Source organism: Thamnophis elegans, chromosome 12 (assembly GCF_009769535.1).
Source record: "Thamnophis elegans isolate rThaEle1 chromosome 12, rThaEle1.pri, whole genome shotgun sequence".
Classification (NCBI taxonomy): Eukaryota; Metazoa; Chordata; class Lepidosauria; order Squamata; family Colubridae; genus Thamnophis; species Thamnophis elegans.
In genome coordinates, this window is record NC_045552.1 from 14,866,851 (window position 1) to 14,889,095 (window position 22,245).

Sequence of the window (22,245 nt, forward strand, 5' to 3'; positions counted from 1 at the left end):
GGGGTCTCATGATAGCCCTTTTATAAGAATAGAGACGGCCGCCTTTCAAAACTCCAAATGTGTTCACTGAACCAAAAACAGTCTGTCTATTTTACATTAAACCTTCCCTTCTTGCAATCCTTTACATTAAAGCTTTTGGCTCTTGCCGTTCCTTCCAGGGGAAGGGTTTGTCAAGGCAGCTTGCCCACAATTGAATGATCCCTGTCTGGAGAAAGAACACGACTGGTGCAAGATCTCCAAGCAACAGTTTGAATACACCAAAAGAAAAAAAAGAACGTGTTCCTTTGACACCGCATTCATTTCTTTTTATTACGGCCGCAAAACTAGTGTTATCAAAAGTGTATAGATTCACTATGTAAAAGGCAGGAAATAAAATAGACTGGATAAAAGTTAAAAACCGAATTCAAAGAAAAAAAAAGGAGGAGAACGATCGCAAACCACTGATTGCATTCAGCAACGGACAATCTGGTTGTCTTTGAAGATCGCACTTTAGCACAAAACACAGCAAATCTTATAGGTGTGATGGATATGTCTCTCTGCTAACAGCATAAAACACATAGAAGTCGCCAGCATACTTTGAGAGCTCAAGGTTCTATAAGAGAAGTCCTCTATTTCCAGTCCCATAGAAAAAAGTGGATTATGGGTTCTCCTCGATTAAACACGCTTAGGACAGCTGTAGTCTCTGATCTTGGTTGTGTTCTTGCAGATGTTTCATTACCAAACTAGATAACACCATCAATGCATTGATTAACTAGTTTGGCAATGAAATGCCTGCAAGAAAACAAGCACAGAGACTACAAAGGATAATGTAGTTAAACTCTGAACTACAAATATTCTCTTCTAATCAGTACCCAAGATGCAACCTTTCACTGGTATGTTTCGGAAACACACGCCTCCCTTCCATTACTATCAGCAACAGATCAAAACCAGCTAATGGAAGTAGTATGCTTATCAACACTGAGATCCTAGAGGAAAAGAGATGGAATCTGATAGTAACTGGCTGCGTTACTTATCAAATCAACAAACACAATCCATTTCTCTAGCCTTGCTAAATCCCAGATATGCTAAGCAACTAGGGAAGAGATCAAATCTTACCAATATATTCAGAGCAAGAAGCCACCCATATGAACAGAAAAATAAGCGCGGCTAGGTTTCCTGCTAAAAAATATTAATTTAAGGGGATTAAAAAAAACCCATTATAATCTAGACTATAGCCTCCCAGAGGCCTGTGCTGCTTCCAAGTGAAGTATGGTGTTTGCAACACATTTTGGGAAAGAATAGAGCATTGAGAGAAATATTTTGACAACCTCTAGGTCCATGATTGCAAACCTATGGCACATGTGCCACGGGTGGGATGCAGTGCCCTCTCTGCAGGCACATGAGCCATCACTCCAGGTCAGCTCTGCCAACGCATGCCTCCTGCTGGCTTATTTTCGGTTCTCTGTGTGCATGTGTGGGGGTAGGGGAGTCACATGTGCATGCTCAGGGGGTGGGGGGAGCATAGTTTTTGGTCCCAGGAAGCTTCAGGGAGGCTTGCTAGGCTCAAAACGGGGCATGGAGGTTCGCATGCATGTGCGAGGGAATGAGGGAGCGGAGGGGAGAATTATGCATACATGTGCAGGAGCGGGGCATGGGGGTGTCACATGTGCATTGCATTATGGGTATGGGTGCGCGCATGCGCTCTGTCATACGTGCCCTTTTGGCACACAACAACAAAAAGATTAGCCATCACTACTGTAGGTTCTTTAATAAACATAACCCCATACAGCAACAGCAGTAAGCCCATGGCACTACAAACTTTTAGCGCTGAAGCAGTATGGAAGTCTCCAATTCCATGATCAAATTCCACAATCCTAAGGCATGAAACAGTTCTCCCAAAACTTATAACAATCCCCTTGGTTCTATTCGTTCGTTTCATTTGTATTGCCTGCCTGTTAATCTGGCACCTGTGTTTAATCAGTCCCTTGGCCAAAACTACATCCTTCATATTAGACTCGTTCATATTCGGGGGGGTCTTCTGTACAATAGGAAACCAGAGCCCTTAACCTTCTCCTCAGTCCACTTATGTCTGGGAAATTAAAAAAAAGCAATATTAGGGAGCAGTTGTCCTGCTAGACAACGTAGGTGATAATACGTTTGGCAAGAGGCAAAATCTGTAAATAAAGAATGTATGTATGTACGTCTCTGTGTGTGGTGTATTAAACAACGATGGGTTTTACAAGCAGCCTTGCTTGACATCTTTTCAATTAGGGATCCTGCCTGACAGCTAGCCTTGGCTATTACATTCAATATCAGGAAACAAATTGTGTATTAATGGAAAGAGGCATTATCAACACCTGTCTCCTGCAATTTCTTTCTTTTGAGAATGGATGCAATGCTGACTCGAAGTCTACAAAGACAAAAAAATACAGGGTGATTTTTTTTTTTAAGAAGAGAGTTCTACTTTTTTCACTGGACGGCTTAGAACCAAACTCCAACTGAGTGTTGACAATCTTATTCGTCTATTAAGATGCTTTTCTGTTCTACTTGTAGTTTTATCCACGTACAGTATACCAGGCATAAAATTTGCCTACTATGCTAAGTAAACTAATGGTATGAGTGGTGGTGGCGCCGTGGTTAGAGTGCAGTACTGCAGGCTATTTCTGCTGCCTGCCCGCAATTTGGCAGTTCGAATCTCATCAGGCTCAAGGTTGACTCAGCCCTCCAAGGTGAGTAAAACCGATGATCTCTGGAGAGCCAGGGATGGAGGCCATGCATCCATCCTGGTTCTCCTTGACCTCTCGGCGGCTTTCGATACCATCGACCATGGTATCCTTCTGCGACGACTGCGGGAGGTGGGGGTGGGAGGCACTGTCTTACGGTGGTTCTCCTCCTACCTCTCAGACAGGTCGCAGTCGGTGTTAGTGGGGGGGGCAGAGATCGTCCCCGAGGCCCCTAACATATGGGGTGCCGCAGGGTTCGGTCTTATCCCCCCTACTATTTAACATCTACATGAAACCGCTGGGCGAGATCATTCGAAGGCACGGGATAAAATACCACCAATACGCGGACGACACACAGTTGTATCTGTCCGCCCCGTGCCAACTCAATGAAGCGGTGGACGTGATGAGCCGGGGCCTTGAAGCCGTTAAGAACTGGATGAGTGCTAACAAACTGGTACTTAACCCGGACAAGACCGAGTGGCTGTTGTGTTTCCCTCCCAATAATTTGGCCAGTGTTCCATCGCTCAGGCTGGGGGGTCAAATTTTACACCCCTCAGATAGGGTTCGCAACTTGGGAGTCCTCCTGGACCCACAGCTGACTTTTGACCATCACTTATCGGCTGTGACCAGGGGGGCATTCGCCCAGGTTCGCCTGGTGCGCCAATTGCGACCCTACCTGAACCGGGAGGCCCTCACAACAATCACTCGAGCCCTTGTGATCTCCAGGCTGGAATACTGCAACGTGCTCTACATGGGGCTGCCCTTGAAGAGCATCCGGCGACTTCAGCTAGTCCAGAATGCGGCCGTGCGAGTGATTGTGGGCGCACCACGGTTCGCCCACATAACACCTATCCTCCGCGAGCTGCGCTGGCTACCTGTTGATCTCCGGGTGCGCTTCAAGGTGCTACTTACCATCCATAAATCTCTCCATGGTAGTGGATCTGCGTACTTGAGAGACCGCCTCCTGCCAATTACCTCCCTTCGACCTATCAGATCGCACAGATTAGGCCTCCTCCGAGTTCCATCCGCCAGTCAGTGCCGACTGGCGACTACGCGGAGGAGAGCCTTCTCAGTAGCAGCTCCGACCCTGTGGAACGATCTCCCCTTGGAGATTCGTACCCTCACCACCGTCCAGACCTTCCGCACAGCCCTTAAGATCTGGCTATCCCGTCAGGCCTGGGGATAAGATTCTAATCCGCCCCACCCGAATGTTGAATGAAAGTTGTGTTTTATTGTTATTTTCTTTTCTTATTATTCACGCACAGTTTTACGTTTTTTTGTCTTGCACTCCCCTTCCCATGATTTGTAAGCCGCCCTGAGTCCCCTCAGGGAAAAGGGCGGCCTATAAGCTTTAATAAAATGAAAAAAAAAAAAAGAAAAAAAAATGAAATGAAAATGAGGACTCAGATTGTTGTTGGGGAAATAGGTTGACTCTGTAAAACCACTTAGAGGGGGTTGTAAAGCACTGTAAAGCAAGATATAAGTCTAAGCACTATGGCTATTGCTGTATATTTACAAGGTTGCAATATCCAAGTGTCATGTAGTTGCCATTTATGCCAAGCCATAATCATGGGCTTAAGTTCTTTATAAGCAATGTTTCTCAACCTCTGCAACTTTAAGATATATAAGTTCCCAGAATTCCCTACCTATGCAAAATCTTGCTAGTTTGATAGCAGCCCTGCCCATTGCTTTTACAGCCCAAGAAACTAGGGAGGGTCTATTCTGAGTGTTGTGGCCTGCCAGCAGTCAGAGGATCTGGCAGCAGATTCAGACAATGGGGAGACTGGGGAGGAACATGGCCAATCCTGGAGTCTGGGGAAGGCTCGACGAGTCCTCTGCATTGGAGGCAGAGATGGGGCCAGGGCCGTCTGACAGTTATCAGCTGCCTTCAGAGTTTGACATCAGTGAGGCAGAAGAACAACTGGAGCCTGTTCCCAGTGTGCACAGAGCTGCCGGGAGAAGGGATCGGCTAAGGAACAAGCATCGACTTGGGTGTAAGGCCACAGGTGGATGGTGAATGGCCCCTCGCACAGGGAATAACAAGGAGCAAAAGGGGAGTGGAGTTTGCAGGAGACAATTAGTTCAATTCATTAGGGTGAAGATCTGTTCCTGACTTGCCAAGTATTGTCTGCTACAGAGTGGCGTTTGGAAGATATTGGCCTGGCTGCTCTCCAAGCCTGATAAAGGTCTATATTTGTGAAATCTCTTGAAAGACCGTTAGCGGGACTTTGCTGGAGCGGAATTCCCTTTACACTAAATAAAAGGGGTTTTATCAGGATGAGGAGTCGGCTTTGTGCTTTTGGGAAGCCTATGTCAGAACATTGAGCCACCTGTCCCACCCAAATTCCTGCTGCAGAATATACTGCTTTTTATTTGACTGCTCCCTTGGTCTCTTCACCCATCTCCCGAGGTCATTCCTATATACAATTGCAGGAATTCTGGGAGATGAAGTCCATACAACTTAAAATTACTAAGATTGAGAAATACTGGTTTAGGGGCACCAACTTGGAGTCATATTTATGATTATATATTCAATCATCACATAAATCATATATCCCTTATATTCAAACTCCAAATTCTCTACCAAACTAATGCTATTTTTTTTAAATGATTAATTACCCACTGGCAAGCATACTTCAGGGCTTGTTTCATTTTTAAAACTGGTGTTTTTGAATAAAAGTTGAAAGAGCCAAGGTGGCGCAGTGGTTAAATGCAGCACTGCAGGCTACTGCTAGATCAGCAGGTCAGCGGTTCAAATCTCACCGGCTCAGGGTTGACTCAGCCTTCCATCCTTCCGAGGTGGGTAAAATGAGGACCCAGATTGTTGGGGGCAATATGCTGACTCTCTGTAAACCGCTTAGAGAGGCCTGAAAGGCCTATGAAGCGGTATATAAGTCTACTGCTATTGCTATTGCTATTGCTAAAATAAGAGAAGGAAGAAGTAGTCCTGATGTAGTACATTATTATGTGCTACCTGGAGTCATACAGTATGAGATAGTCCACATAAGACCTATGACAGGCCTGCAGCCATATTCCTTTTGGATCTTTGGCCTGCCACACTTTCTATTATTCCACTATGCCTTTTCTATTGTGGGAAAATGGGAGGGGGGATTGTGCGGAGTTAAATGCTATGCAGCCAAAATAAAAATCCTTTCTAGAAAGCCAAGGTCATCCTTGTCTCTGCATCTCTGCACCTGACCAGAACTGAATGGGTGGAACTGACAGCATGGCAGTGGAAGATTGGACCAGGTGATGGACTTGTGCATATGGGGGCAAGATTGTGAACTTTCAATTGGGTGGGGAAAACCGGGAAGCTTTCAGATTCGGGTTTTCCCAGTTGTGCCAACATGACTCTCTTAATAAATTGGAACTTTGAGCAATACTTTGCCTTGGACTCTGATTTAATTTTGGATGCTATTTGGAATCCTGACAACTTATACATAAATTAAATAAATGTCCAAATATTAACATGGATAAAATAAAACACGTTTATAGACAGAGGGGTATCCTAGCAAATCTTACCCTTTCCATGCCGAATGTCCTCACCACGTATTCTGCCAGAGTCTCTGATTTCATCTGGGTAATTTTAATGTCTCCATACATCTCTGAGTCATCTGGCCAATACTTGGCGCACTTAACCTGCATGCAATAATAAACCAGATTATGGTTAAGTATGTCGTGGAGGAGGTAAGCATCATCTGAAGCCACTTGGTGAAGAGGAAACCAAGAACCATCACTTACCCTTCCCACTTCTACCAGCTTTGTTATCATCACTATGCTGGAACAGTGTTCCTGCCACACCATCCGCCAAAAATCATAGACCATCTCCTGTTTGGGGCCTAGAGCACAGAGAAAAATCCCCCAAAAAGGTTGAAACAGAGATAAAGGACTTATTTAAATACCATGGTTATTTTAGCAATAGCACTTATCATCATCTTTAAACAACCCCATAATCTCTTGCATGGTGGAGTATGGGCAACTGAATGAAGCTAGAGGAATGTTTAATGGCCAGATACTCTTCCTGTCACCAGTATGGAGTTTTGTTCAGCAAATATATTCTCATTGTGCCCAGAGAGAAAAATGTGTGCCTCCATTTAGGATTGAACTCACAACCTCCTAATTGTGAGGCGAGAGCTCCGCCTCTAGTCCACCGCACCACTCCAAGCACTTAGACTTATATACCACACCAAATGCTTTACAACACTCTCTGATGTCAGCATATGGCCCTCAACAATTTGGACCCTCATTTTACTGACCTCAGAAGAATGGAAGACTGAGTCAACCTTGAGACAGCCAGGATCGAACTCCTTACTGTGGGCAGAGTTTCCCCGCAATGCTATATTCTAACCACTGCATCACCACGGCTTATTTTACCCAATATATAATCTCAAAGCAGTTTTGGAATATTTTCTAACGCACTGAAAAAGCTTGAACATGAAATATTTTGGGAACATCTTGGTATTCAGCACATCTTCTTGTGCTGCCTCCTTTCCATATATGTAAAAAATAATTGGAAAGGGGGGAAAAAGGAGAAAGCATGCTAAAAAGCCATATCCAAGTAGTAGGTATGAAGGTCTTACCTTGCGTGGCTATGAAGTGGTTAGACCTTTGGTAGCCCTGTAAAGAAAAAAAAATGCATTATAGGAAGGAAGGAAGGAAGGAAGGAAGGAAGGAAGGAAGGAAGGAAGGAAGGAAGGAAGGAAGGAAGGAAGGAAGGAAGGAGTTGGTTTTATCCATTTCTATATACCCCAAGGTTTGCTACTCTAAAAATTGAAACCTCTTGTTTTCTTCTTACAACAGTTATTCCAAATTCTACACACGTTTAAGGTGGGGTACAGGCAGGGAAGATAATGTTCCATTTGATTTCGGTTTAAGAAATGTAGCTCAACCAAAACATCTTCCAAACCCTAACTATCACTCGTAGCCTCCCTGTCCCACCACAGAATAGGTATTTCCAAACCGTCTTCCCAACGTACACTCTTCATAATTGTTTGTGCTGTTCGCATCCAATATGTATCCCCTAGCAGTTACTTTGCAACCATCTGTCTTTCTCTTTTGTACAGAGGTAGACACTTTCTCCTCCTGACATCACACTTACAGCCAAGAGCTATTTAATGCAGCCAGAATGGGTTGCTCTGAGGTCCAATAAATACCTCATCAACTTCACCCTAGAAAAGCTGGAAGGAAATGCAGGTTGCTGTTAGGAAAGCAACGCGGGCATCTTTCTTAGGACAGCAATTTCTAGGCTGAGGCGAGTAACCAGAGGTTCTAGACCAGGAATGTCAAACTGGATTTCTTCAAGGACCGGATCAGCATTGTAGTTCTCTTCCACAGGCCAGTAGCAGGGGTGGAGGGTGGTGGGGAGCATGAGGGGTGGGGGGATGGGATGGACACCACTTGCAGTACCCTGCTGGCCAAAATAGGGGACAGGGGAGCCATGCAGGACCCCTCTGCCCAGTTTTCAGCCTCAACAGCCTCCTGCAGCACACTGCCAGGCAGAAAACAGGCTGAAAACGAGTCTTGAAGCCTGTTTTCAGCCTCCCTGGCCTCCAGCAGCACTCTGCTGGCCAAAAACATGGCTCGTTTTAGCCAGCAGAGGCACCACGGGTCGGTCATTTGATATTTCCAGGCTAGTCCTGCAGGCTGGATTTAAGCAAAAAAAAAAACCAGCCCGGATCTGGCCCACGGGCTTTGAGTTTGATACCCCTGTTCTAGAGCCTCTGTATGAAACCACCCAAAAATCCTGGGCATAAGCCTTCCCCTCCTAGAGCTTCACTATTAAGTAACAACTTGCAATGTGACAGTGGGAGAAATGATTAAATATACAGTCGGGGTGTAATTGTGTTAGCTATATGGAAAGGAGCAATATCATTTTTTTTAATCAAATAAGATTCCACCCATCTCACTCATAGGGTATATAATGATAATTCAGGATCAACTCACCACTTTAATGAGTGGGACCACTACTCTGTCATGCCAAATGCGATCTCTGACTCACAGTTGTGTACCCCTGCTCTAACAAATATTTTCAAACACAATTATGCATGCTGGGCTCCACTGGACACAGAGCTTCAACGTATGGTAATGAACCTCAAATCATCTCTCGGGGAAATGTACCCATTCATCCCAGAATACACAGGCCATTGGAATGAGTAATTAAAAGCAGAAGCAAATCACAGGTCAAAAACACTGCATGTAGCAGCATGACACAGAGAAGTCATTACAATTAGTCCTTGTTTTACAACCATTCCACTTAGCAACTGTTCAGAGTTACAACAGTCCTGGAAAAAATGACTTATGACTGGTTCATTCATTCCATTCACGGTCTATTCATGACTGTCACAGCATTCCCTAGTGTCACGTGATCAAAATTTGGACACTTGGTAACTGGCATATGATGGTTGCAGAGTCCCAAGGTGATGTGATTGTTATTTGCAGCCTTCTCAGCTGGTTTCCAACAAGCACGATCAGTGGTGGGAAGCTGGATTTGCTTAGCAAGCCACACAATTCCCTCCCCTCGCTCCTCGAGTCAGTTGCCGAGTTGGCGGTAGAGTTCCCCAGGCTTATGGTTCTGGGGGATTTCAACCTGCCTACACTTGGTGAACGCTCTGATGGGGCGCAGGAGTTCATGGCTTCCATGACAGCCATGGACTTGACCCAAGTAATTCGAGGTTCGACTCATTCAGCGGGTCACACACTTGACCTTGTATTTCTGTCGGAGCAGTGGAGATGTGATCTAGAGTTGAAGGGCATTAAAACTTTGCCCTTGTCATGGTCTGATCACTTCCTGCTGAGGCTTGACTTTCGGAAGCCAATCCTCCACTGTAGGGAGGAGGAACCAATTAGGTGGTTCCGCCCCAGGCGCCTAATGGACCCAATGGGGTTTCAGACGGCGCTTGGAGAAATACCTGACACTATCGTCCACAATCTGTAATTCACTATGTGAATTACAGACATGATGAAATCCTATTGGTTGTGGTGGGATAGGGTGAGGTAGGAAAATCCCTTTGCTCCAAAATGAACAATTATGTAATCTTGACTGGAGGAGAAATGGGAAAAGAAAGAAGAACACGACATATACTTACTTCTCGGTTTATCCGAATCTTAGCAAGCCCACAGGTTTTGAGAGAAAAAGAAATCAGAGACAGACAGATTAGCCAGACAAGAGCAAAGGAAGAATAGACCCATTAGTAAAGGGGGTGCATTAAAGAGCAACACTGATGGGTAGAGAAGGAGCAGCAGCCGCAACAGGAAAGAGTGATGGGTTTAGTATGACTCATTGAACTTTCCCATTCAGAAACATTTAAAATGTACTTTTGAACGTTGTCTCCTTTTGACTATTTGCATTTTGAATCCGAAATGTGAACGCTCAATGTGACCTTTGAAAACGGAGAACTTCTAAAACATCATCCCTCTTGGATGTCAGCAGACAGGATTTTAATACTTGTTCAGCAAAACACTATCAAAGAGTAGAAAAGGATTGCATCCAGGGAAGCAAATATTTATGGTACATTAATTAATAAAATCGAATAACAAGGTAAGGGTTTATATATTGAACCCAAATGTCATTATACGTCAAATTCAGATACCCAAACATTGACAAAACCTTCCAATATCCATGGACTTTGCAATATTTTGGACTAGTGATGGCATTCATCAATCATTTTTTCCCCTTATTCTAGTGACAGCGTTATTTCCAAAATCAAATAATTTCTAACATTAATTCTGGGGCACAGCGTTTCCATCCATGTGCTTCTGTGACTTGATGTGGTTGTTGATATTATTTCAGTAAAGTTATTAGTGTTTTTTAATTTTTTTCATCAGGAAGAACATCGGGGAAGTCCAAGTTAATCTAAGGGTTGCTTTGGAAAACAAGCTCATCCCTTGAGACACATGAATGGTTTTAATTATATACTGCATATACTTTTAATCTTCTGATTTATTCCTGCCCTGTAAAGATTTCATTCTTGTGCGAATGAACCAAAGAGGATTCCAAAAAGTCAACAGGAATAGATATAGCATGAAAAGGAGGAAGGAGTAGGAGAAGAAGAACTTCTAAGGATGCATATATGAAACAGAGACTTGGGGTGTAACAAAAGGGAAACAACCTTCTGTATCAAACAACCAAATAAGTTTCTAAGGCAAAAAAAATGCATAACAGAAACAAGAGAAACTGACATACTTACATCAATGTAGTTGGCATTGATATAGTCAGAATTGGGATCACCAAGAAGTGGATGGAGCTTAACCCGGTGTCGGTCATCTGGAAAGAAAATCAGATATGACTGTTTAGAATAGAATAGAATAGAATAGAATAGAATAGGCATAGGCATAGGCATAGGCATAGGCATAGGCATAGGCATAGGAATAGGAATAGGAATAGGAATAGGAATAGGAATAGGAACAGGAACAGAATTCTTTATTGGCCAAGTGTGATTGGATACACAATGAATTTGTCTTTGGTGCTCTCAGTGTACATAAAAGGAAAAACAAGAAAAATAGATTAATCAAGAATAATAAAATGCAACACTTAGTGATAGTCATAGGTTACTAATAAGCAATTCAAATCATACTAGGAAACAAACAAAAAAATATAAATTGTAAAAATACAAGCAACGTGGTTATAGTCATAAGTGGGAGGAGATAGGTAATAGGAAGGATGAGAAGTATAGTAATAGTAATACAGTCTTAGTAAATAGTTTGACAGTGTTGTGGGAATTAGTTGTTTAGCAGAGTGATGGCATTCGGGGGGAAATAGGCAGAAGAGCATTGAGACATCTTTATATACTCATATATCGAATTCAAATAGTTTCCCCTTCCTCCATTCAATAAATTTCTAGAAATTCTAGTTAAGCAGAGAGATGGGATTCAAAGACTCCAGCAATAAAGTCACTTTTTACATTTTCTAGGATTTGTGAATGTTGGCTTGCCACTCAACTGTTCTTCCAAAAATCCACTGTGGAAAATTGCAACAATACTCTAATCTGACTTGCAGTCTCACACTTTGTCACTTGCTAATCCATGCAATTTGGTGTAGAAATCCCTTTAAATATATTTCTTTAATAGATTGATATCTGTCAGGCTTCAAAAAACAAGAAAGGCAGACACTGTTACTTCTAAGCAGTGTCCTTTATTGTTCCTCAAGTATAGGCAGATATCTTGCCAATTTAAAGCAACTATTTGCATCTTTAATGAGAACTTATGGGAAGGAGCTATCTTGACCCAAATTATCTAAATTTGATCCTCTGGAAGGCAACATCCCTTTCTGAGAATCCAGATTATATTCCACCACAAATACTTTTCCAGGGCACAACATTTGGCTTCCATTCCAAAGGTGCTTTTTCAGGAGGCAACTGGCCTTTCTTGTTTTTTTCTTTTGAAGATGTATTTGTTTCTCATCCAAGTATATAGTGGCATAATGGGGAATGTAAGGACTATCCTGTCAGGGCTGAAGAAGTTTCTTGGATGAGAAGCACAACATCTTCAAAAGAAAAAGCAAGAAAGTCCAGATGCCTCCTGAAAAAGCACCTTTGGAACAAACATGACCTGGATGACTGAGAATCTCTGCAGACTTGGCTTCCATCTTATCAGGGCTTAGGTAGCAAGTAAAAACATGTTATTTTACTTGACATTTGGGCTATAATCTATATCTAGGGTTACATACTTTATTTTTATTGAGTCGTATATCATCATGGGTTTCATTATCATCATCATCATCATCCACACACAATAGTCCTTCTCTTAAAGGTAAAGGTTCCCCTTGCACATATGTGCTAGTTGTTCCTGACTCTAGAGGGCGGTGTTCATCTCCATTTCAAAGCCAAAGAGCCAGCGCTGTCCAAAGACGTCTCTGTGGTCATGTGGCCCGCATGACTAAACACTGAAGGTGCACGGAATGTAACTGCCAAAGGTGGTTCCTATTTTTCTACTTGCGTTTTCACATGCTTTCCAACTGCTAGGTTGGCAGAAGCTGGGACAAGTAACGGGAGCTCATTCCGTTACACAGTGCGAAGGATTCGAACCGCTGAACTGCTGACCTTTCTGATAGACAAGCTCAGCGTCTTAGCACTGAGCCACTGCGTCTCTAGTCCTTCCCTTAGCACTGAGTATATTTTCAGAAAGACCTTAATATTTCAGCAGAATTTGAGGGATCTCCCCAGCCAAGTGATGGCTTCTCCTCTTTAAATGGTGTCACATTTGGCAACCTAAGGATCTCCAGTTGGTTGCATCAGTCATTGAAGCTGCAAATGCTAAGGACACAGCAGGATTCCTTTTAAGAGACTTCATAATCACCCCATAGACTTTAGAGGGAGTGCCTCTTTTGAGCTAACAGTCATACTTGGACTCACAGCAAGAGTAAGGAGAACAGGATGTGTTTGCTTCTGCTCTACTGTAATGTACCTTTCATCAGATCTTACAGTTACACCCCCTTCAGCCAGTTTCTCTCATCCTGAAGAATCTCTCTTTCTCTCGCCCACTAATGTGTTCTGCAAAATCCATATGCTTCACTGTCAGAGCAACACAAACTGAGATGCAATGCAGCATATGTCCCCAAGAATATATACTCCCACCCAGAGAGAGAGAGTAGATGCATGTCAGTCTGCACTATGACTGTGGCAGAATGGAAGAGAAGGGCAGTATCAAAATGAGATGTGCCATTTTGTCCTACACACAGCAGAAAGACAAATACCCCTTGTGCTATTAGGTCAACAGCCAATCTGCTCCTTTTTAGCCCTTTCTTCCAGAAATGCTGGCTAGGGAGTGGAGTAAAATTGGTGCTTGGCTTTGCCTAAGTCATTTTGAACACTTTTGCTCTCATTTTTTTTTTTGCCTCTGCGATAACATGGAATTTCAATTTGGGAAAACAGCAGATAGACAGCTATAATTAGGAGCAATAAAAATAGCCAGCGTGGCAATGAAAAAGCAGCTGCTGGAGGAGATATTTTATAGCAGAAATTCACAATAAATTGCATTCATCCTTCCGGTCCCCAGAGAGAGAGGATATTCCTGGTTACTCATTTTATTTTATTTTTTTTAAAAAAATGCATTGAATACCAAATGCTATCATCATTTGATGTCTCTTTTTGTCTTGCACAAGCTGAGTTACACCATGCTAAGCCATGGTTTGCTTTAACCGAGTGGTATGGTCCATGGCACAACATCTTAACTTATAAATCATGGCTTAGAATGCATAGTTCGGGCAAGAGACTCTATGGTATAGTGAAATCTGCGACTTCAACCACCTGCGCCCACAAAGAGCATGTTTCATTGAAAGGAGATCATAATCAATCTCTACGCCATCTATGTTCCAACCTGAGCTTAGTGCGCAAAATAATCTGCCACAACGTCCTTCCTGTTAATGACTACTTTTACTTCAACTGCAATGACACAAGGGCTATCAATAGATACAAACTAAATGTAATCCATTCTGATCTTGATTGCAGGAAAAACGATTTCAGCAATAGAGTACTAAACATGTGGAACACCCAACTAATCAGTTTCTCTAACCCCCAAACCTTTTACCTTAAGCTGTCTACCGTGGACCTTACACGTTTCTTAAGAGGTCCCTAAGGGGGCGTGCATAAGCGCACCAGCATGCCTACCATCCCTGTCCTACTGTCCCATTTATATGTACTCCTTTTATGTATTTATGGCTATGTTTTGCTTATTTATATCCATGTATTTGTGCCATTTTTTTCATGTGTTTTCATACTTGTGATGGAAACTGGGAAATAGGCACCCCATCCTATCCCAGTGTCCCACACTCACTTTAATATTTTCACGTCATTGTTTTTTGCAAATGGCATCAATACCAGATCAAAATCTAGCTGCTGCAAATTTGACAGGCCAAGATTCAGAGTAAGACTCAAACCAAATCCATACTGTGGAAACTCTGAAGAGTTTCAGGGCATTTCAACTCTCCTAGCATTAAAGAAAGGATTATTGATTTTCTTTCTTTTGTTTCTTTCTTTTAAGGAAAGGTTTTTGTCTCAGCCACTTACAGGTGGGCATGTGATCTTGTCTCCCTTTGGTCTTTTCTTTCTTCTTTGAAGCATCCCAGCCTTCAAAGAAACTCTAGGAGGAAGAGAAGAGATGTTATGTGCATCAAGTACCCTTAGGAATAAGCACACAGCATTTCCACCAGCAGTACAGATAACAATAGTTTCTCTTGAGGTTAGCATCATTACACTGATTCAAAACTGGTTACCAAGTGTAGAGTTCATTTGATAGACTGATGCTTGCATGCCTACATCCAGACTATGCACAGCTTCAAAAGAGAGGGCGGCTATTAAGAACTAAAGTTGCAAAGGATTCATCATGTTAGACCAAATCTATATACTGTATATAAAAGGCAAATACCACTCACACATCACGAAATCTCCAGAACTGTAAAGCCTACAAACCTGAAATTTGCCATATATGTTCCTCTTGGCTTCTAGGTGCTTGCAAGAAAGGATTTTTCGAAATGGCCATCAGATCATTAGTATTTCTTCTACAGTAATTAACGCGCTCTGATGCTAAGGAGTTCTACTCCCCCACCCCACCTGAAAAGAACTCTGTGCCAACTGCCAATTGCTTCACATTCCGTTACCTCAGTTCAAATTGGCAGACGTTGCACTCCTTCACTCAGGAGCGCTCTGGGACTCCTTACAGTATTAAACATCAGTACCTCACCAAAATGTCTATGCCTTCCACTTATGGAACTACTTCTGGACTCAAGACAGTGGGAGAGATATTCCCTTATGTGTTTCAGTCACCGACCACCACTGAGGCAACGTATTGTGAACCGAATTTCTCCTGCATAGCCTGATCACATAGTTTGGTCGTGAAGCACAGCTAATCTTTATATATTACAGTAGCAGATGTCTCCCAATCTCAATGCTGGGAAGAGAACAGCCCATTTTTTTATGGAAGGAAAGGTGTGGAGGAAAAGGCCCAAGTCTATAACCTTGGTAAGACCATACTTAGAGTATTGCATATTAAAAAAAAAAGTTGAGACTCTAGAAAGAGTGCAGAGAAGAGCAACAAAGATGATCAGAGGACTGGAGAGGAAAACATATGAAGAACAGTCGCAGGAACTGGGTAGGTCCAGTTTAATGAAAAGAAGGACTAGGAGAGACATGATAGCAGTCTTCCAATATCTCAGGGGCTTCCACAAAGAAGAGAAGGGTCAACCTATTCTCCAAAGCACCTGAGGGCAGAACAAGAAGCAATGGGTGGAAACTAATCAAGGAGAGAAGCAACCTAGAACTAAGGAGAAATTTCCTGACAATTAGAATTATTAATCCGTGGAATGGCTTGTCTTCAGAAGTCGTGGATGCTCAATCAATGGAGGTTTTTAAGAACAGATTGGGCAATCATTTGTCTGAAATGATAGAGGGTTTCCTGCTTGAGCAGAGGGTTGGACTAGAAGACCTCCAAGTTCCCTTCCAAGCCTGCTATTCTGCTATTTTTGTTCTTTATTTCTGCTGCAGACATCTACGAAGGACTTCATTTTAGGGTTCTGCTTCTTGCTATTGTTAATTGAGAAGTCGTGTCCAACCCATCGCGACCCCATCGACAACATTCCTCCAGACCTTCCTGTCCTTTACCATCCCCCAGAGTACATTTAAGCTCACACCTACTGCTTCGGTGACTCCATCCAGCCACCTCATTCTCTTGTTGTCCCCTTCTTCTTTTGCTTCTGCTTCTACTTGTGGGCAATTAAGCAATCTGCTTAGCTCAGTTACGATAGTGAGCACATGTTGTATGCATGTTGTTGGGTAAAGAAGAATTTGGAGAGCAGAGGTTTACTGCTGCGTGTTAAGTCTAACAGGTACTTCACTCAAGGATGCTTTTATCAGAAGACCTTCTTGAAGCTGCGTTACAAGTGACACAGGTCTCTGTGTTAAAAGGCAAAGTGAGCTCCGACAGATCTTCAGATTCCAGAAGAGGCTACTTTTTAGCGGAAATGCCTCTCCTGGTGCTCTCAGAAAAGTTTTCGCACTGGTGCAGCACATGCTCATAAGCCTCTTCCACAATTCCTGGCCATGCACGTGGGACCTCAAAAATATGCCTTCAAAACACATCAATAACCAATTTTGTTGCATACATGACGTATGAAGGCTATCCCCTACATCACTCATGCACCCGCGGAGGTAAACTGTATCACCTCCACAGAGCAAAGCAAAGCACAGTCGTTTTGCAGAGGTCTACAGTGAGTCCTTGACTTATGAACAGAATTTCATAAGCCAGAATTTCCATTGTTAAGCAAGGCCAAGTGATTTGTGCCCAGTTCTACGAACCTTTTGCCTTTGATAAGCGGATTACACCCCCGTGTTAGACTATTATAGGAACAAGCCGTACCAACAGAGATAGTAATATCCAAATACCATCTTACAGTTAGTGGCCAAGACAACATTAAGACACTCTGTTAAAAATATACTGATCTCCCAAAGCAAACCCACACTATTTAAATTGGTTAAATGTCACCCCACTGCAGAAGGAATGTCGCAAGACATAAGCACTGTATCAAAAATTGCCTGGAAATGATTTAATGGAAGAGAAGTTATCCAAAATTAATCAAGCCTTGCTAAAATAGGATTTTCTTTAAAAAAGAAAGAAAGAAAAAGAGGAGAGACCTCTATAAAATAAATAAGAATGGAACCAATATCCCATTCTCTTCTCATTGCCTGTACCACAGGAAAAATACGTTGCACACCAACAGGAGATCACAGTGATTACTGGCTATTCCCCTGGGTACCATTAAGAGAGAAACTTTGGGCATTGTTCCACAGTCCCGTAACCTGGAGGAATTAACCAAGGAACTGTGATGTCTCCTTCCCACTATTTGAGCCCCTCTGGAGAAATTAAGATTTCAAGTACAACTAAAGTTTAGCTCTCAGGTACGTTCAAAGTTTTTTTACCTGTTATATCAAAGGGAATGAAAATGTGCTAGAAGGGCAAATGGGGGTGGGGTAGAGAAACCAGGGCACAGAATGCTTGATGGTTACAGAGATGAGGCTGGCTCCTGGGGCATCTTCCGCAGGATCCCCTTCAACCCTGGCAGTGCCCTGGGATACCTAGCTGACTGAGCAAGAGGGCAGCAGAGAAAGACATTTATCTGAAATTTAAATCATAGGGCACACAACAAGGAACTGCGTCAGGGAGAATGCACGCCTCTGTTATGACCTACTACCACTTAGTTTCAATGTGCGGAATTTCAATCACTCTTTCACAATGACTTTTCCCTGGTGGCACTGGGTTTCTTTAACCGCACAATTACTGTAACAGACAGGAATGATGGGAGTGCAGTGCAGTAGCCTCTGGAAGACCATCCCATCCTTATGACTGAAGAACTACAGTTTTTACCACATCCCCTGAGTCTTCCTTCCTTCCTTCCTTCCTTCTTCCATTCCCTTCCTTCCTCTCTCTCTCTCCCTCCCTCCCTCCCTCTCCCTTTCTCTTTTTTCTAATCACCAACTGAAAGTGGCAAACATGTCCAACATACCTTTCTCCTTCTATTTTTCCCAATGAGCTTTTGAGGTGAGTTAGACTGAGAGAAAGTGAGTGACTGGCCCAAGATGACCCAGTTGGCTTTGGTGGCTAAGACAGGATTAGAACTCCCTGTCACCTGGCTTCTAGCCAGGTGCCTTAACCTCTAGACCAGTGATGGCTAACCTTTTTTTTCCTCTGGTGCCAAAAGTACACACACACCCATACACACACTCATGCTGTGGTGCACACATGCATCCCCATGCCTATAATTCAATGCCCCTCCAGCGCACCCCACCCCCCTGCACATCCAGGTGTGACCCCTGCAAACCCCACACTCCATGCGCATACACGTGTGACCACCCCCCATGCTTGCTCTGCACATGCACACACAACACCCTTTTTGGCCTCCCATCCCAAAACAGCACTGAGAGGAGGGGAAAGCCTCTCAACTCAAAACAATGCTGGGGGGAATCTCCAAAGATCTGGGAAGGCATGGGCTGCAGAAAGTGAGGAGAAAGGTATGCGCACATGTTTCCCGCCTGCAGGGCAAACCTGAAAATCAGCTGGTCAGCGGGAGACGTCTGTGCTGGGCTCACATGCCCACAGAGAGGGCTCCATGTGCCACCTGTAGCATGGGTGCCATAGGTTCTCCATCCTGGCTCTAGACCAAACTGGCTCTCTTCATTAGCCAAAAGGTAGACAAGAGAAACATACACCTTTGTAGAAAAATGAGGAAATATGTCGCACTTCCGTCAAACCAAAGATTGTCTGCTCTTGGTCATTGTCACAACACAGCTAGGTCTATTGCTTAATTGCCCACAAGGTAGACGCATAAACGAAACCCTTTAGAAATGTTTGCACCAGGTTTTAAATCTAGATCCTTTCCCCCACCACCACACAAACTTTCCGTTCAATAAAACATTGGGCTATTCACTTCCCAGTGTTGAGGTCGGACTGGATTCCTGGGCTTTTGGATATCACCACCTCTTACCCTTACAGTATAATGTTTAAATATGCATTCCAGTTTTTTTAAAAAAAAAATTCTTTTATTTCATAAGCAGGTTCCATTGATGCTGGTGTGATATCATAGAAACGCCTCCTGCTGAAAGTAACAGAGTAAAAATGGAAGAAAATAATGTGTTTCATTCCCTGTTTCTTATTTCTGAGTGCTTTTCGAACAACTGGTTTGGGAAATGCATAACAGCTTTTCAATTACTGTATTTTAACCACCCCAGGTTTGTCAGAGTAGCCCAGACCAGTAATTCTGGAGAAGAAGGTGTTAAGACAGCAATTTTATGCAACCAAGAAATGCAGTTTGTGACAACATCTTGAAATGGAGTAGCAGAAAATCCTCTGTCTGGATACAGAAGAAGAGACAGTGATGGTGGCTTCAGGAGGACACAATGTCCTTTCGGCCTCATCCTACCCATGAGATATTCTGGGTATCATGTCACGGTGGCTTTGGACTGCTTGTATCCTTTCCAAAGTCAGCAGTGGGACACAGAATCCAACAAAAGGAAGATTTCTCCAGAAAAGGCAGATGACAGAGAAGGAGGCTTCACCCAAGAGAGAACGTACTAAGGTGGCAGGCTGAACTGAAGTAGGCCTCAAGCCTGAACCAAACTAGGGTTTCATGATATTAAGTTTCAATTGTTCATATAGAAATTGCAAGGTTTGCTTTTAGGACATAGTGCGGTTAGACACAGATTAGAAGGAAGTTTACACATGAAATATGCTGAAGTGAAGCATATATTTTAGCCCATCTGCTGGCTTGGCTGTTAATCTGTTTGGTAGACACATATTGTTAGTTCCTCAAAATACGAGCTATGCATGTCCGTTAGCTGACCCATGTATTATGACATCCTGTAGAAATACTTTCTGTAACTCAAGGGCAAATCTTGAGGGGTGTTTCCAAAACTAACAGATGGCTTTGGCTGGAAGTGATAAACTATGTAAGGAAGTTCCTGAATTTCACTCAGTGTTCAGGCCATTTATTCTTTGCTATGAACCTGCGCAAATAAACTTTTCCTTCTCTGAAGAGCTGGCTTGTATGTCCCGTCTTTTCTACAACATACTATGTTATTAATTCTTGCAAGCATGTCAAAAACCTTCTTTCATATTTTTCCATTCTAACCATTTTCCTTCCATTGAATTGGGGGGGGGGGAGCGGTTTTTTTTTAAAAAAATGTTTTTCCTAAATTGAACCAAATTCCATCTACATTATATGAGGTGGAATGCATGGGAAGTGAATGGACAGAGGGAGTGAGCTTTCTTACTTTTGTGTCTTTTCTCACCTCATATTCTTGCTTGAAGCCGTACCCTTCTGCTGTTTTCATTTGATTGATGTGCTGGAGAAGATCAGCCACTCGGACAGCAGGGTGAAGCTGTCCAGTGTGATAGGGGGAGCCCTTGCGTCCACACGGCCTTCGAGGGGACCCCCCTAATAGGCTGCTGGACTCGTTGACGATGTTGGAACGTTGATCACCTGGAAAAGAAAGAATACAACATCATATAAACACAAAGCAATAGATTCTCAGAAGAACAGGAATCGACCACAATCCATCTATTTTTTTTTCTTTTGGTATTGTTTCATTTTTCCAGTTTTTTGCAAATACGATTCTAGCTGCTGTTAAAATGTTTACAATCAAATATTTTAAGTTTGTTATAGATTTCTGGTATAATTCCCAATAAAAAAAATATCTGGTTTAAGATCTATGTATTTGTGTATCATTTTCTCCAACCACATGTGAATTTTAGTTCAGTATCTTTTAGCTTCAATACAAGTCCGCCACATGTGGTAATATGAGCCTGGTGTCTGATGACATTTCCAACACTTTTCTGATTTATTCTTGGACATTCTTGCAATTCTCGTTGGGGGTAGATACCACCTGTAAAACATCTTATATAAATTTTCTCTATATGCAGTTGACATTGTCATTTTATAATTTTGAGACCACAATTTCTGCTGTTTCTCTAAATCAATCTCATGCCCAAAGTTTTCCCCCCAAGCTATCATGGTTTCTTTAACTTGTTCGTCTTGTAATTTAACCTCTAATAAATATCCATATAATTTTTTAATTACTTTTTCATCAGTCAGAATCCATCTATGAAGTGGTGAACTGATAAGTGAGAAATCTGTTTAAACCACCAATGCATATTTTCCAAACTTGTCCATTAACCAGACTGCAACTTTTCATCAATATTAGCATGCTGCTAGAGTTTGCAGTGCCATTTTATCAACAAGAACTGTGTATAATGTGTTTACAAAAATGTCTACATTAGCAAAAGGGGAATATACAAAACCTCTAAATGAGCAAAACCTGGTTATGAGAAATATGCCTGTTGGGACAAACACACTGTATGTGAATGAATTTTCTTACAAGGATCTAGGATGGAAGTAACACTTGTCATTCAATCCAACTTATTTCTAGAAAAGTTGTTTCTCCGTAAGGTTGAAGTTAATAGATGCATTTTGAAAAAAATGAATGTGAATTCAACGTTTTTTTTTCCTATCAATATTCACCTCTAGCATTGTACAAACAAGTGAATCAATGTGATATCATAGTTGGAAAGCCTTTTTTTAAATATTAGAAGTAAACAATCTTTAGGGATTTTTTTTTATCTTTCACTCTCAGCATTTTTGACCCTTGATTGTTCTGGAATTGACTGGAAATATCATTCAAAAGTTGGAAATAAAATTGCAGGGAGAAATATCAAAAACCTCAGTTATGCAGATGATAGCACTCTAATGGCAGAAAGTGAAGAGGAACTAAAGAGCCTCTTGATGCGGGTGAAGAAGGAGAATGCAAAAGTTGGCTTGAAACTCAACATTGAGAAAACTAAGATCATGGCATTCAGCCCTCTCAATTCCTGGCAAATAGATGGGGAAGAAATGGAGGCAGTGACAGATTTTATTTTCCTGGTCTCCAAGATCACTGCAAATGGGGACTACAGCCAAGAAATTAAAAGATGCTTGCTCCTGGGGAGGAAAGCTATGGCAAATCTAGACAGCATACTAAAAAGCAGAGATATCACCCTGCCAACAAAAGTGCGTATAATCAAGGCT

The 22,245-nt window shown here is 42.5% G+C and overlaps 1 protein-coding gene across 1 annotated transcript in view; it reads right to left on the minus strand.

The window, feature by feature from the left end:
* The window catches only part of PTPRU (protein tyrosine phosphatase receptor type U), a 423,380-nt gene that overhangs the window by 47,977 nt on the left and 353,158 nt on the right, over nt 1-22,245 (minus strand). Inside the window, 6 exon segments of the mRNA XM_032228173.1 lie at nt 6,225-6,341; nt 6,444-6,541; nt 7,283-7,319; nt 10,889-10,965; nt 14,705-14,777; nt 20,474-20,664. Coding sequence (XP_032084064.1) covers nt 6,225-6,341; nt 6,444-6,541; nt 7,283-7,319; nt 10,889-10,965; nt 14,705-14,777; nt 20,474-20,664 — 593 coding nt within the window.